This window comes from Dermacentor andersoni, chromosome 9 (genome assembly GCF_023375885.2).
Source record: "Dermacentor andersoni chromosome 9, qqDerAnde1_hic_scaffold, whole genome shotgun sequence".
NCBI classification, from domain to species: Eukaryota; Metazoa; Arthropoda; class Arachnida; order Ixodida; family Ixodidae; genus Dermacentor; species Dermacentor andersoni.
Window position 1 is genome coordinate 85,047,796 of NC_092822.1, and position 13,221 is coordinate 85,061,016.

At 47.9% G+C, this 13,221-nt stretch overlaps 2 protein-coding genes across 7 annotated transcripts in view; one reads left to right on the forward strand and one right to left on the reverse strand.

Moving 5' to 3' along the window:
• The window catches only part of LOC140213109 (uncharacterized), a 292,692-nt gene that overhangs the window by 182,314 nt on the left and 97,157 nt on the right, over positions 1-13,221 (reverse strand). The window lies entirely within an intron of this gene.
• Positions 1-13,221, forward strand: part of LOC126528334 (cell adhesion molecule Dscam1-like) — a 124,250-nt gene that overhangs the window by 18,320 nt on the left and 92,709 nt on the right. The window contains exon 1 of one of the 2 annotated variants that reach the window (XM_072284239.1): positions 3,920-4,054. The exons of the other annotated variant lie outside the window; for it this stretch is intronic. Within the exon in view, the coding sequence (XP_072140340.1) occupies positions 3,943-4,054 (112 nt within the window). The 5' untranslated portion in view covers positions 3,920-3,942. Of the gene's footprint in view, positions 1-3,919; positions 4,055-13,221 lie in introns of those variants that run through there. 2 annotated transcript variants of the gene reach the window in all.

Sequence of the window (13,221 nt, forward strand, 5' to 3'; positions counted from 1 at the left end):
CGCAAATTACCGTCGCATTGGCATGCGAAGAACGAGTTTTGATCGTACTACAGCGCAATAAACGCATCTCGTAAATTCAACGACAGGGTGCGGATTGGTTGGGATCTTCAACAAAGTGCTGCCGTTCGTACCTCTAGCTGTGCTATCGATGTCTGCGCATTCTGAATGAATTCATCTGTAACCGGCTGCAACATCAAACAAAGGAGCACGGGCAAATCTGCGTAAGCGGTCACGTACGCCTAGCGCAATGCACGACAGTGAGGTCCTGGCTCTAAACAGGAGGCTGTGTTGTTCGCATAACAACTTGCACTGCTATATCATCTCAGGTTGAGTTCAGTGACTTCATTGTACGACGGTTTAAAACGAGCTTAGAAGTGAACTGTAAGTATGAAATTTGAAGTTTATTTTCATAATACAAAAATTTAGCTTTACAAAAATCTCATCGACAAACTAATTAACAACTACACTTTGCGCGTGTAAGGAAATCTAGGGAGTGATTTCATTCGAAGCTTAAGGAAAATTGGCTTTGGAGGTTGGCAGCGGTGAATCGTGGTTTGTCATAAATTAAGCAGTCACAACGATCACTGAGCCCTTGTTATGTTTGCGCTTGCTACAGCGACTATCTTCACTTCACAGATGCCTCGAGTCTGTCACATTTCATGAAACTGACAACTAAAACGGAATTGACATTGCACCCAATTTTATTTGCTCAGATAACATGTACTAAGCAGGTTAACATTTACCAAAAATGCAAACCTGCCGGACTTTATCTCACGTAACATCTATCTCGCTCTTTCTTTAGGTTATAGCAAAGGCAATAAAATAATAAAGCATCTGTATCCTGCATCTAAACCAAATGAGCGACAGCGCGTTCGCATATCCACTCACTGCAGAACAAAACACGTGACTAAGGACGTAAGCATTCAGGAAGTGGCACCGACTTAGTCGAGCGGTAATCATCCAGGGCGTGTTGTAATTGGAACGTTCGACCAAGGACGATCGCCCGCACACACTACATCGCTAATGACGAAGTACCCATAAAGCCTCTCTCCGTTGGCAAATTCACTAGAGCGTAGCAGATGCTTATGCAGGAAACATACTAGGCAACTTCAGCCATGCTATATCATCACTCCTGTGTCCTTTTCTGTTCGGGACAAACACCCAGGAGATTCGCGACACAGCAAGAACGAAGACGACAAAGACTGGAACGATTTTAGATTCCTAAGGAATTGCGGAAACGTTGACCTGTGCCCACTTGGAATACATGTGCTCACTTGGAATACAGGCAACGAAACGTCACCGAGCAGGCGCCGAAGTAGGAGAAAACTTCCGAAAGAAGTTCCGGTGCAGTTCAAAAGGTGGCGCTAGCTTCCCACGTGCCCCTAGAGCTACTTTTTCGCCTGATTGCGACAGGGCACGGCGCTGTTCTCACTCCAACAGCGGCGGACGCAAGAAGATCGACGGTGCTCTCTCACAAGGCTCCGCTCAACACAGAAGTCCAAAGATGCTCGTACCCCTCATCGGACTCACAATTGCATCCGTAGCAGCTGCCAACGGTACGATCCATTTCCTTGTAATTTTCTGGGATGATAAAACAATATCACGCTTTAAAAGTATCCGCACTTCCGCACCAAGGTTTAAGAAAACGCGGAGGTAGGCTTCACAGCGATGCTTGCGCAGGACCACCGGAAGTGCACCCGTTCTTCTTCTCCAAGAACGTAGCGCTCGGTGCCGAAGCAGTCGTCAACTGCGCCGTCATCGGCGGCGACGGACCTTTCGAATTCCGATGGTCGCTCAACGGCGAACGTCTAAGGACGTCGGCGTCCAAGTACGTGGAAGCAGTGAGCGACAAAATCGTGGCGCTCACGATCCAGAAAGTTGCTCCGGATGACGTCGGCAACTACACCTGCACGGTGTCCAACGGGGCCGGGTCGGACAGCTTCACCGCGACACTCGTCGTCAAGGGTGAGCGACAAATCGCGTCTTCTCTCTCTTTTTTTTCTGCAAATATTTCGGCAACAACGTCGTAAATTTCGCCGTTCCGATTGATGCGCGCGCTCCGAATATCCGTCACTGAACGAAGGATGTCGCGACCTTGGCGCGCACTTCCGAAAACCAGCGCACGCAACGCACCCGCTGGCCCATCGACGGATCGACTAAACTTAAATGCAAGTGCTTTGAACTGACTGCACTGGCGTGCAGCACAACAACGTACCGGCTCGAGCACAAGCAAGATCCAGTTACCTGAACGCATGAGCTCGGGAGACGTTTATTGTTTCATACTTGTTCAGTAAATGCTGCGGACATGAGATGATTGCAACTTCATTACAATTTGTAGTATTGCAAATTGACTGAGTAAGTAGTACAAATTTATTGATCTAAATTATTGCAACTTGCAGTGGTGCGCAGAAAGTCATACTTTTGAATGCTTCCATTCGGGCAGAGTGAGGAGCTGGAATATTTGTATGGTTGCGAGGGGTTGTGTATCTGCGGTAATGCGGTAAGTCTGTTTGGTTGATTGACTGGATTCATTCATTACGAAAGGGAACATTATACCGCCGGCTTGTAGCAGAAAGCTACCAGGGAAACATTCTCTGCGAAACCCGTTTGGTTTTTCTTTGTATCTTCGTCCTACAAGTGGGATGGGATGCTAATATTTCCTTTCACGAACTTTTACCTGTAGCGGGCTTCCACAGAACTGATCTGCCTGTTCTATTTATTTATTTATTTATTTATTTATTTATTTATTTATTTATTTATTTACCCCTTGCTGTGTTTTTGGCATTCTGCTACTGGGCATCAGGTAGCGGGTGTCGATCATTCCCGTCGGGCGAAATGAGGGCGAAATACAAACAACTCTCGCACATTCAGATTCATGTGCACTAAAGAGCCACAGGGTGCTCAAAACTGATCCGGAGCCCTGTAAACTACAGCGTTCCTCGTAACCTATTTATGCAGTTTCGGGACGTTAAACACGACTACTCGATTACCTATTTGAATTAATTCATTTATTGAGCTTAACCTCCGAAAGCAACATCTGTGAGGCAAGCGCTAATGGAAAGCTTCCGGTAATTGTGCCAACCGCGGATTCACTGAAGCAAACTTAATTATACGGACACAAGCGTTCTGCATTCTGCCCACATCAGAATTCGAAAGCCATTCCGCCACCGACTTGGTGTTCGCCGTTAGAACGCCGCGGCTGGCAGTGGCGTTCTATATAGGGTGTAGTGTCTGGCGGTTGTGTATGATTAATGAGAAGAGATAAACTGATATCCTAGTTTTAACTCAGAAATGATGAACTAAAATAAAATTATCCCTCGTTTTAGAAGCTCGAGGTCGAAAGGCACATGAACATTCGCTCGATAATTTCGGCACTATAGACTTCACCGCCACTATTTGAAAGGAAAAGTATGCACTCCTAGTTCGAGTGATGCTCACTGTGTGGCGCTAGTTCTCCGTGGGTCAGCGTTATTCCACGACTGTGCGAGAAAAAAAAATCGTTTCTGTGCACAAAACTGTCTCGTAAAACTCGGAGCAAGGCAATAACCGGCGGCTGAAGCGGTCGCGATGTTTCCCAAAACCTATCCCGCGAGTACACTTTACGTCCTGTTGGCGCCTCTGTCTTGCTGCTACGCTCGTGCACTGGAAGATGGAGGGACCGACGACTTGCGCATCGGAGCGGTGCCGAGGACTTCGCCGTCGCTCGCGCATCTCGCGTCGGCGAAGTGGCGAGTTCCGAGGCAATCTCCGCCACAGAGCAGCGTCGACGCCAAGCCGGACATTCAGCCGTTCGCCTTCTCGAAGAACGCGGCGCTGGGCCACAAGACGAGCGTAGCCTGCTTCGCGACGGGCGGGACGGAGCCGTTCCACTTCCGGTGGACGCACAACGGACACGCCGTCGTCGACGAAGCCACGAGGCACGTCAAGGGGGCCGCGGCGAACATGGCCACGCTGGTCTTCGACAAGCTGGTCGCCGATCACTTCGGCAACTACACTTGCACCGTGAGCAACGCCCACGGATCCAGCAGCTACACCGCGGAGCTGGTGGTGGAAGGTGAGTTTTACGAAGAAGCAAATAGGAGAGTTTCGCTCTGCCCACGATTTATGGCCGCAACAAGGCTGAGTTGCGAAATGCTCCGACGCTTTGTCCTACAATACGTGAAACGTTCTTGTGTCGCACGGCCGTTCTCCCTGAAGGTATTAGAAAGCATGTGTGAAGGGATCTTGTGGTTAGCATCGCTGCAGACGCTTTAAATCAGCTTGTACGCAGTCAGTTACTGAAAATATAACCCTTGTGTAATCTCTGATTCAACTCTGCGCACAAGATGGCGCCGCCAACCCGGCTACCTACTTACGCTTGCGCCCCGGTAATCTCTCCCGTGTACGGTAATTACTAATTAGGTTTCAGTACAAGTTAGTCCTATCTCACGAGTGTGACCCACCGCAGTATCTCGGTGGCAGTGACACTGCGCTGCTGAACGCGAGGTCACGGGTTCGACTCCCGCCCGCGGCGGTCGCATTCCGATGGAACCGGAATGCGAATGCGCTAGTGTACTGCAGTTGCATGTCGAGGAACATCAGACGGTCAAAACTGATCCGGCGCCTTCCACCGCGGCATCCCTCGAGAGTCACAACGTTAAAAGGAACCTTTAGCTCGGGCCAAACTCCGACGCGGCCTATTCAAATATATCTAAAACGCAAGAACACTTTTCTGAGATAACCCTTGGGCAGAGTTTAATTAAATTTGTTGCATTTGAAAGAGGAAGCTAAATTCTAGTGACTGTTGGAAGCGGAATTTCGATTTAGGGCCTAATTTCGTTGAAAAATGTTTTTCAAAAATTCGAAAGCTCGAAAAAAAATAGAAGCAGGACATTTACGCACCAATAGCTCTACATCAAAAATAGATATCGCGGTTCTCTAAACGGCATCCATTAGATCGTTCAAAGCGCACAAATTCGTTATGTCGATTATGTCTTACATGAAGCCGTTACGTTGTGTAGAAGGGTTCTGCGGAAGCTCTATTTCCATATTGCTAAATTTTTTTCTTTAGAATCATGTGTGACATGTCAATTTTGTCCGCTTTATATGTACTATTAAGTGCAATTTACAGAATTGAGATATAATTTTACATTGCTGAGTTACTGAGTTGTAAACTTCATAGTTTCGTTTCCAGAAAATCTTCGACTTTTGCAAATTTTAATAAAAAAATTGACGACCTAATCAAGAATTCGATATCAACTGTCACTATATTTTAAGTTTTTTTTTTTAATGCAACAAATCTCGTCAAATTTGGTGCAGTGGTTGCCAAGAAAACCGAATTCTCATTTTACATGTACTGAGATAGCAGCACCTGAGCTAAAGCTTTACCTCGGGGGGGGGGGGGGGGAGGGGGGGTGGCTCCTATTCAAATACATGGGAATGGAGAAATAATTTTTTTTCTAGGCGACCAATGCACTGAATTTGCTGAGCTTGGTAATATTAAATGAAAATGTTAAATTATATAGAATAGAAATCATATATTTACTTACGCCGGCAATTTATTTTGATAAAGATTGTTGCAAATTGCTCAATTTAAGAAGACAAAACTATGAGGTGACCTCTCTGTAGCTCAGTAATTAAAAAAATGATAGTAAAATTCCGTAAATTGGGCCTAATGACAAACGTAAAGCGGACCAAAGTTATATATTACACACCGCTTTGACGTATACCACTAATTTGCGACGACGTGTCGCAAAATCCTCGTAAACGTTGTAACAAATTCACATAAACTGTAAACCCATATATAAATTGTGATTCTGTTAAAAGAAAACTATGATATGAGTTTCTTTTTATGCAGAGTCACCGATTTGTAAACTTCGCGCTTCTATATGTCTTTAAACTGACTAATTTTCAGCAATTCTTGCAAAAAAGAATGCTACGCTCCAAATCAAAATTCTGCTTGCTGCAGTCACTATAACTTCCTCTCTCAAATGTACTATATTTCAATTACTTCGGTCCAATAATTTCTGCGTTTTACACGCATTTGAATAGGCCGAATCGAAGTTGGGCCCTAGCTAAAGCTTCATCTTAATATAGAAAACGAAAAAGAAACTTAGGGTCGCCAACAAGAGATGTGTCTGGTTTGCTGCCCTGCATGGGAGAACAAGCGGAAACGATCGAGCAAGAACGGGAATTAGAAAAGTGGAATGTAAATCACGAACAATATTTATACAAATACACTGCTCTCACAGACGCTTCCTGACGTTGTGCAAACATATGCAACTATTCACGGCACGTCTGATAGCCGTAATATGAGCTTCTTAGGTTTGTTCTCCAACAGTAAGTGGCAACCAACCCAGCAGTGGCAACTAACTTTACAGTGGCAGCGGAGCCTGAAACAACTAAACACCTCGGCCATAGTCCATCATCATCACCATCATCATGATCACCATCATCATCATCATCACCATCAGCCTGGTTACGCCCACTGCAGGGCAAAGGCCTCTCCTATACGTCTCCAACTACCCCGGTCATGTACTAATTGTGGCCATGTTGACCCTCCAAACTTCCTAATCTCACCTGCCCAGATGAGTCCATCATACCTTCGAAATAATGAACGCATTGCTCAGAATTGCAACACCATCACTTCTCAGTCTAGCTAACAGCAGGTTGACACATTCGAGAACTAGCTGCTAGTCAACGTGCATGTTGCTAAAGAAAAGTAAGGCAAACCATTTTTTCTCAGCGACATGAAAGTTCTGCAAGAAAAAAAAAGCAGCCGCTATATATATATATATATAGCAGGGAGTGCGGTCAATTAAGGCGTAATGCAAAAGCGCTCCAGTTTTGTAAGCTTTTGGAGCACATTAAGCATCCCTACGTAGCCTAAACTATTTCTGAACTTTCTACTAAGATGTTATGGCCCCTCCGCTGGAGTCAACTTCACTCGCTGTCAAGATAGTGGAAGTTTTCAGCATACAACACGTATTATCGACCGAGTTTTGAACAACACTGTTTTGCCCGCGTCAGGCGAGTATACGTTTTGTCACCGTTGATGTTGTGGCGAATTCAAAACGAAACACAAGCACAGCCGTTTTCACACAAGCCACACACTCGAGAGCCGATGGGAGGTTCACGTCGCAGCCTCTGTGTGGCGCTAGTTGTCCGCATAGAGTCTTTTCTCTATGGGATTCGCCAACAGAATCTCCAGCAGTCTCCATAGGGCGTCGCAGTCGGGCTCCACCCTTCACCGAAAGAAGCGGCGAGTGGTTCAGAAGGCACTGAAGTCGTTGGCACTTCACGCAAGTCCCTTTACGCAAGAGGAAGAAATGACGCCAACTCGGAAGGCACTCGCCATCTGCTCCCTGCACGCGCTGGTGCTGTGCGTGGCCGGCGATTCCGGTGAGTGCAACGAGCGTTGGACGAACCGATCTTGACCGTAGCCTCGAACGACCGTACCGTCCCTCAGGACCGCTGGCCATCATGCCGTTCTCGTTCTCGAGGAACGTCGCCCTCGGACAGAAGCAGATGCTGACCTGCGTGGTCTCCAGCGGCGCCGGTCCCTTCCGCTTCGCCTGGACGCACGGCGACGAGCCGGTGACCGGCGACTCTCGGAGGCAGGCGAAGGTGCTCGCCGAGAACGTGGCCGCGCTCTCCATCGAGGCCGTCGGAGCCGAGGACCTGGGCAACTACACGTGCACCGTGTCCAACGCGGAGGGACGAGGCAGCTACACGGCATCGCTCGTCGTGGACGGTAAGGGTTTCGAGGCGTTGACACCAGTCCGAGAGCGGATGCTTGGGGCCGGGAGAACGTTCTTCAGCACTCCCTAAACTGAACCGACATTTTGAAAATACGTTAGAGTGCGCAGAGCTCAGTGACACCATCGGCGGAATAGTCAAGAAAACGAATCACGTCAACACGCTATATTAATTAGCAAGACACGCTGTTCGTGACCCTGCAAGTTTACCAATAGTGTGCCGCCGATTTTTTCTGCGCGTCCTGTTTATCGTTCTTCTTTCTATATTTTGTGACCTGTTTTTTGTGACCCGTATATGCATATTCACTCGCAAACACACCTTTCGGTGGTGTGAAATGAGGTGTTGACAGCAAGCAAGGTGGGAGCTGCAAGATTTGAGATTTGTTAATTTTATTTCATTTGAAGTAATTAACTGAATAGAATAGCGTGCACGCACGCACTGTACTACTCCATAGCCAATGATTAGTGGGGCCATTTAAAAAAATGCGATTGGCAGTAATCGCACATATCCTAAACAAAAGAAAACAAATAATTACATCTATCTGAACGCAACCGGTATGATAGAATTCCGGTAGTTTTATTATATACGAACAGTACGTCAATTCTCGTTTCCAAGTGTTACAAAAATAACCAGACTTCACGACTTCGTTTGTGGCGGCATCATTGTACAACTCTCGTGACAAGCGTCAGAACTTCCAGAAGAGCCACCCAGGCGGCGCAGCTTGTCCACTGAGTGGACTTTTCTCAAGAAGTGGGAGCGGCACGACTAAATGCAAGGGCCGCGCTCGATGACTTCAGTCTGGCTACTCAACCAGAGAACGAGAGCAGCTCGCTGCGGTGTGGCTCCCGTGAACTATTTTTCGCTATATACACTTAATACCGGCGACGCCGACATGAGCCGAACTTCGGGCTTGACCTCACAGCAAGCTTCCGTGCTCCTTGTCGTGGCCTGTTTACCCGTCGTTGCGAGCAACAAATGTAAGTCTTCAAACAAAAAGATATCTATTTCTTGAACTCCGCAAGGCTAAATATCGTCTCTCGTCCGCAGCGCCACCTGTCATCATGCCTTTCTCCTTCGCCGAAGATACCGCTTTGGGAGACGGCGTGTTCTTGACCTGCGCTGTAACCAGAGGCACGGCACCGTTCTCGATTACCTGGACTCACCAAGGCAAGCCGATCGCCGAGACGCCTAATAAGCACGCCACCCTGCTTAGCGGCAGTGTCGCCACATTGACCATTGAGAAGGTGTCGGCCGAAGACGTCGGAAACTACACCTGCACAGCCGCCAACGCGGCCGGAAGAGGCAGCTTCACTGCGGCGCTTACCATCGAAGGTGAGGGAACGAGGTTCTGAAAGCTGGCTATTCATCTAGCGATTGTTCAAGAACAGTTTGTTTTATACGTGCTGATCTTCACTGAAACCTGTCTACGCGCAGCCCATGAGCGCACTGAGATCTCTGGTCAGTAGGGTGTCGAAAAAATTGGAGAAACGCCGACACCTTCGGCACAACTACACCTCCAAATCACCGCCCCCGTCAGAGGTTGCGAAATAAGCGAATGGGGCGAGTGCCACGAACTAGCAACTGCCGTTTAGCTGCGATACTTTTGGTTCCTGCGTTATCTTTGTAGTGCGGGGGGTCGTTCCTTGCGACTTTCGTGACGTTTCGAAGTTTTTACACTTAACCGATTAGTGGGCAAGCGACAATAGTCAAACGCCTTTGTAACGATGTCTTCGGAACCTCCGAAATCCTTCGTTATCCACGTCACTTCGTTGTAAAGTTACTGCACCGCACTGCTCACAATAGAGCAGACTAGGCACGTTGAACAAAAGAAAACATTTGTTTAACAGAATGGAAATAGACAGTGAAATAAATTGCAAATTCTTTTTGTGCGCACTTAGCCTGAGAGAATTTGCGACTGCAGCCAAGGTTTTCGCACCGAGGTTCACAGCATGCTCCGCGCCCAAACGCAAGAACTACCCAAAGCTGCAGCAGATCGTCCAAATTCCGCTATCACCTTTCTTGCCGTTAAACTTCTTGGTTAGTTTGCAAGATATTCGGCACCGTTGCCTTCGTTGACATTAGCGACCTTTCCGCCCTAGATGGCTTTGAAGAGGTCGTCGGTCGCCAGTTACGGTTACATCATCACGTCGTCATCAACTCACGAAATCTGCGAGATTCCGCAGAACAGATTTACCGTCTTCATGAAATGCAACGTATTCGTTAGTCGTCGCACGCGCTCATGCTATACAACAACTAGTGTGTACCGATTGAGCGATTTCTGGAGCAGTGCGGCAGATCTACTTCTGACATCGGCATGCTTATCAAACGCGTCGCTAGCGCTGCCGTTTGCGCAACCGCAGAGCACACTTCGGTGACGTTGGCGCAAGCCAGTTGCAGCACCGCGAGGGGTCCTTCGTTGTAAAATGGAAATCTGCCGTCGGGGACGACTCGAGTCCTTCGTTGTATACAGACAAATTCGTTGTACTGGTCTTCGTAGTGGAGGCGCTCGAAGGAAGTATGAAAGATTGAAATGGTCCAGAACACAACCAATCCTTCGTCATACAGTCATTTCGCTGTAGAGGCGTTCGACCTATACCTACAGTCATTTGAACAAGGAACGAAGTTTCGAGTCACCAGAAATCGCGCGGCATTGTGCTTGCGTTTGTTAGCGATTCGAGAGATCAGTTAAAATGTGCATGCGCAATTTCTGCGTCACGATGCGTTGTTTAGTTTGTTCTTTCGATGTTTCGTCGTCAACAACCGCACATCTCTGGTATTCTCCTTGCCGCTTGTGTTCTTTCTTTATTTAATTTTTTCCTTTGCACATTCCGATTTGTCTTGCCTGCGTTTGTACACACGCAGTAGTTTTAAAAACCTGGGGTCGCCGTCTGGTAAACGTGAAACGCATATTCACTGGTGGTGTTCACAACTCCCTCAATAGACGGCGCTAGTTACCCGCGCTGGGCGAGGAACGGATACCTTTTTCTTTTTCGTTAAGCTGCGCTGTGGAGTTCACAACCACGGTGCACCCAGCATTTGCTTGCTGCTCAGCCGCTACAAGCCAGCGAGGAAGGTGTTTCGAAGATACGTTCAAGCGCTATATAGACCACATCACGCTCAGCTGCTTTCCAGGCAAAAAAAAAAAAGTCTACAATGTGGTGCTCCGGCGCGTGCATTTTCGTGTGCTCCCTCGCACTCGCCGTCGTCACATCTTCCGAAGACTTCGGTTTCGGTAAGTGGACGCCGAACCGGGCCGACCACTGCTGTAGCAAATTGCCATTTACAGTCGAACCTCGTTGCAGGGGAGCAGCGTGGGAAGCCAAAACGCGTTCGTTATAATGAAACTTTCGCTACTACAGCAGACGCATAATAGATCGTGCCAACAAACCTGCAGTATAGAGTAAAGGGCTCGCGGGAAAAGCACGCGAAAGGTAACCAATGCTAGATCTACCAAATTTCGACACATTTCGATCGCGTAATTGATTATAACGAAGCTTTGTGCAGCACTTTAGGGGGCACAGCGCCTTCTAACTTTTTATGAAAGTAGACATCCTTTATTGTCTTTTTCTTTTTTCAAGAGTCCGCACTTGCTAAAGAAGTATGCCTCACTTAAAAATGTTTAATTAGAGTAAATTCCCAACGGAAGAGCTATCCGTAAGACATTAGCATGCCAGATACTAATCCGCATATCAGGAGTAATCGTTGCTTAAGTACGAATCGTGTCCTTCCTTATTGCTGACAATTGCACATTTCGAAGACGCGCTCAATAAGAAGTTTGATTCGCTAATCTTGCGATTTCAGATCACTCAAATGTAGCGTGGTGGAATACGTTTAAGTTCACTGCACGGCACCCACCAATCCACCACAGCAGTGTGCGTAGTAACGGGGCTCGACTGTAATACTATACCGGCCACGTAACGAGAAACTGAAATTCCTTACAAGGAATAACTCGAAGGTCCATTATCGCCACGCTTCGCGCTCCGTTTTCAGGAAAGCCCAATATCCAGCCGTTCTCGTTCCCCAAGCAACACCGAGTGGGCAAGGACATCACCGTGTCATGCTTCGCGATGGAAGGAGAAGCTCCGCTCTCGTTCGCCTGGCTCAAGAATGACGAGAAGATCGAGAGCGGCGCTAAGCTCACCGTGGAGCACGTCGCCGGGAAGATGTCCACGCTGACCGTACGCGAGGTGTCGGCGGCCGACATAGGAAACTACACGTGCGCGGTTTCAAACGCCGCCGGCAGCGAGCGATACACCGCTGCCCTGCTCGTAACCGGTACGTTCGTTGCGCATAGGCTATTTGTGTATTCGTCGCATTCTTCGTTCGTGAGTGTCACGAGGTGGGCTCCCGTCGGATGACGGCGAAAATGCATGCTGCTGGCCGAGCGCTGCCCATGACATAAAGAACTCCCTGCCGCTTCCTCGTCGCCAGTCACGTTGCAGCCTACCTTGTTCAGCGAACGCACGCTTGAGAGCAGCACAATACCACTGCGCAAACGCTCAGTCGCGTGGCTTGTTTCATATTTCGCCGTCTTTCTTTGCAACCCGGAAAAATGGACTACGTGAGACGTATCGTGAAGGAAACGACTCGATCGGTGGTTTCTGAAGGTGCTCTACAAATCTGCGTATCATACTTGGGGTCCTCAGCCAATAATTAAAAAAACTGGGTAATTAAGCTTAATTAGTGAGTTATGGGGAAAACAACAAATCATCTGAGTTACTATGGGCCATTGCGAATAGCTTGCGTTCGGTTCAATTCCTTTCCGCTACGCCTTTCATGTTTAAATTCTTGGCTCAAGTTATGTGGGACACTCTGTATATAGCCCAGCAAATCAGTGTTGTCAAACGCGTTGTCCTTCGTTGTATACAACTGACCGTGCCTCAAACGATTTTGTTCGCTTTTAAATTATGCAGTTTTACGTGCCAAAACCACTTTCTGATTATGAGGCACGCCGTAGTGGAGGACTCCGGAAATTTTGACCACCTGGGGTTCTTTAACGTGCGCCTAAATGTAAGTACACAGGCGTTTTCGCATTTCGCCTCCGTCGAAATACGGCCGCCGTGGCCAGGATTCGATCCCGCGACCTCGTGCTCAGCAGCCCAACACCATAGCCGCTGAGCAACCACGGCGGGTTTTGTTCGCTTTTCTACATTCAATTAAGAAACCAGGCGTGCGCTAAGAAGCTAACAAATCGAAGCGCTGCGGGATTGTAGCTGCGTGCCGGTTTCGCGAAGCTACATCTAGGCTGCTACGAAAGTGTTCAGCACTACGTAGCGGGTTGGGTTCACTGCCACAGTGGCCGCATTGCTATGGAGGGAAGGGGGAAGGGGAGATGAAACGGCAGACGCCTGGTTATTAAGCTTTTAGTTGCACGTTAGAGAATCCCAGTTCAAAATGAATCCCTGAGGCGTCTCTAGCATCGATTACACTGCTTTGGAACGCATTCAACTCGTATCAATCAATTATTAAGCTTTCAGATTATAG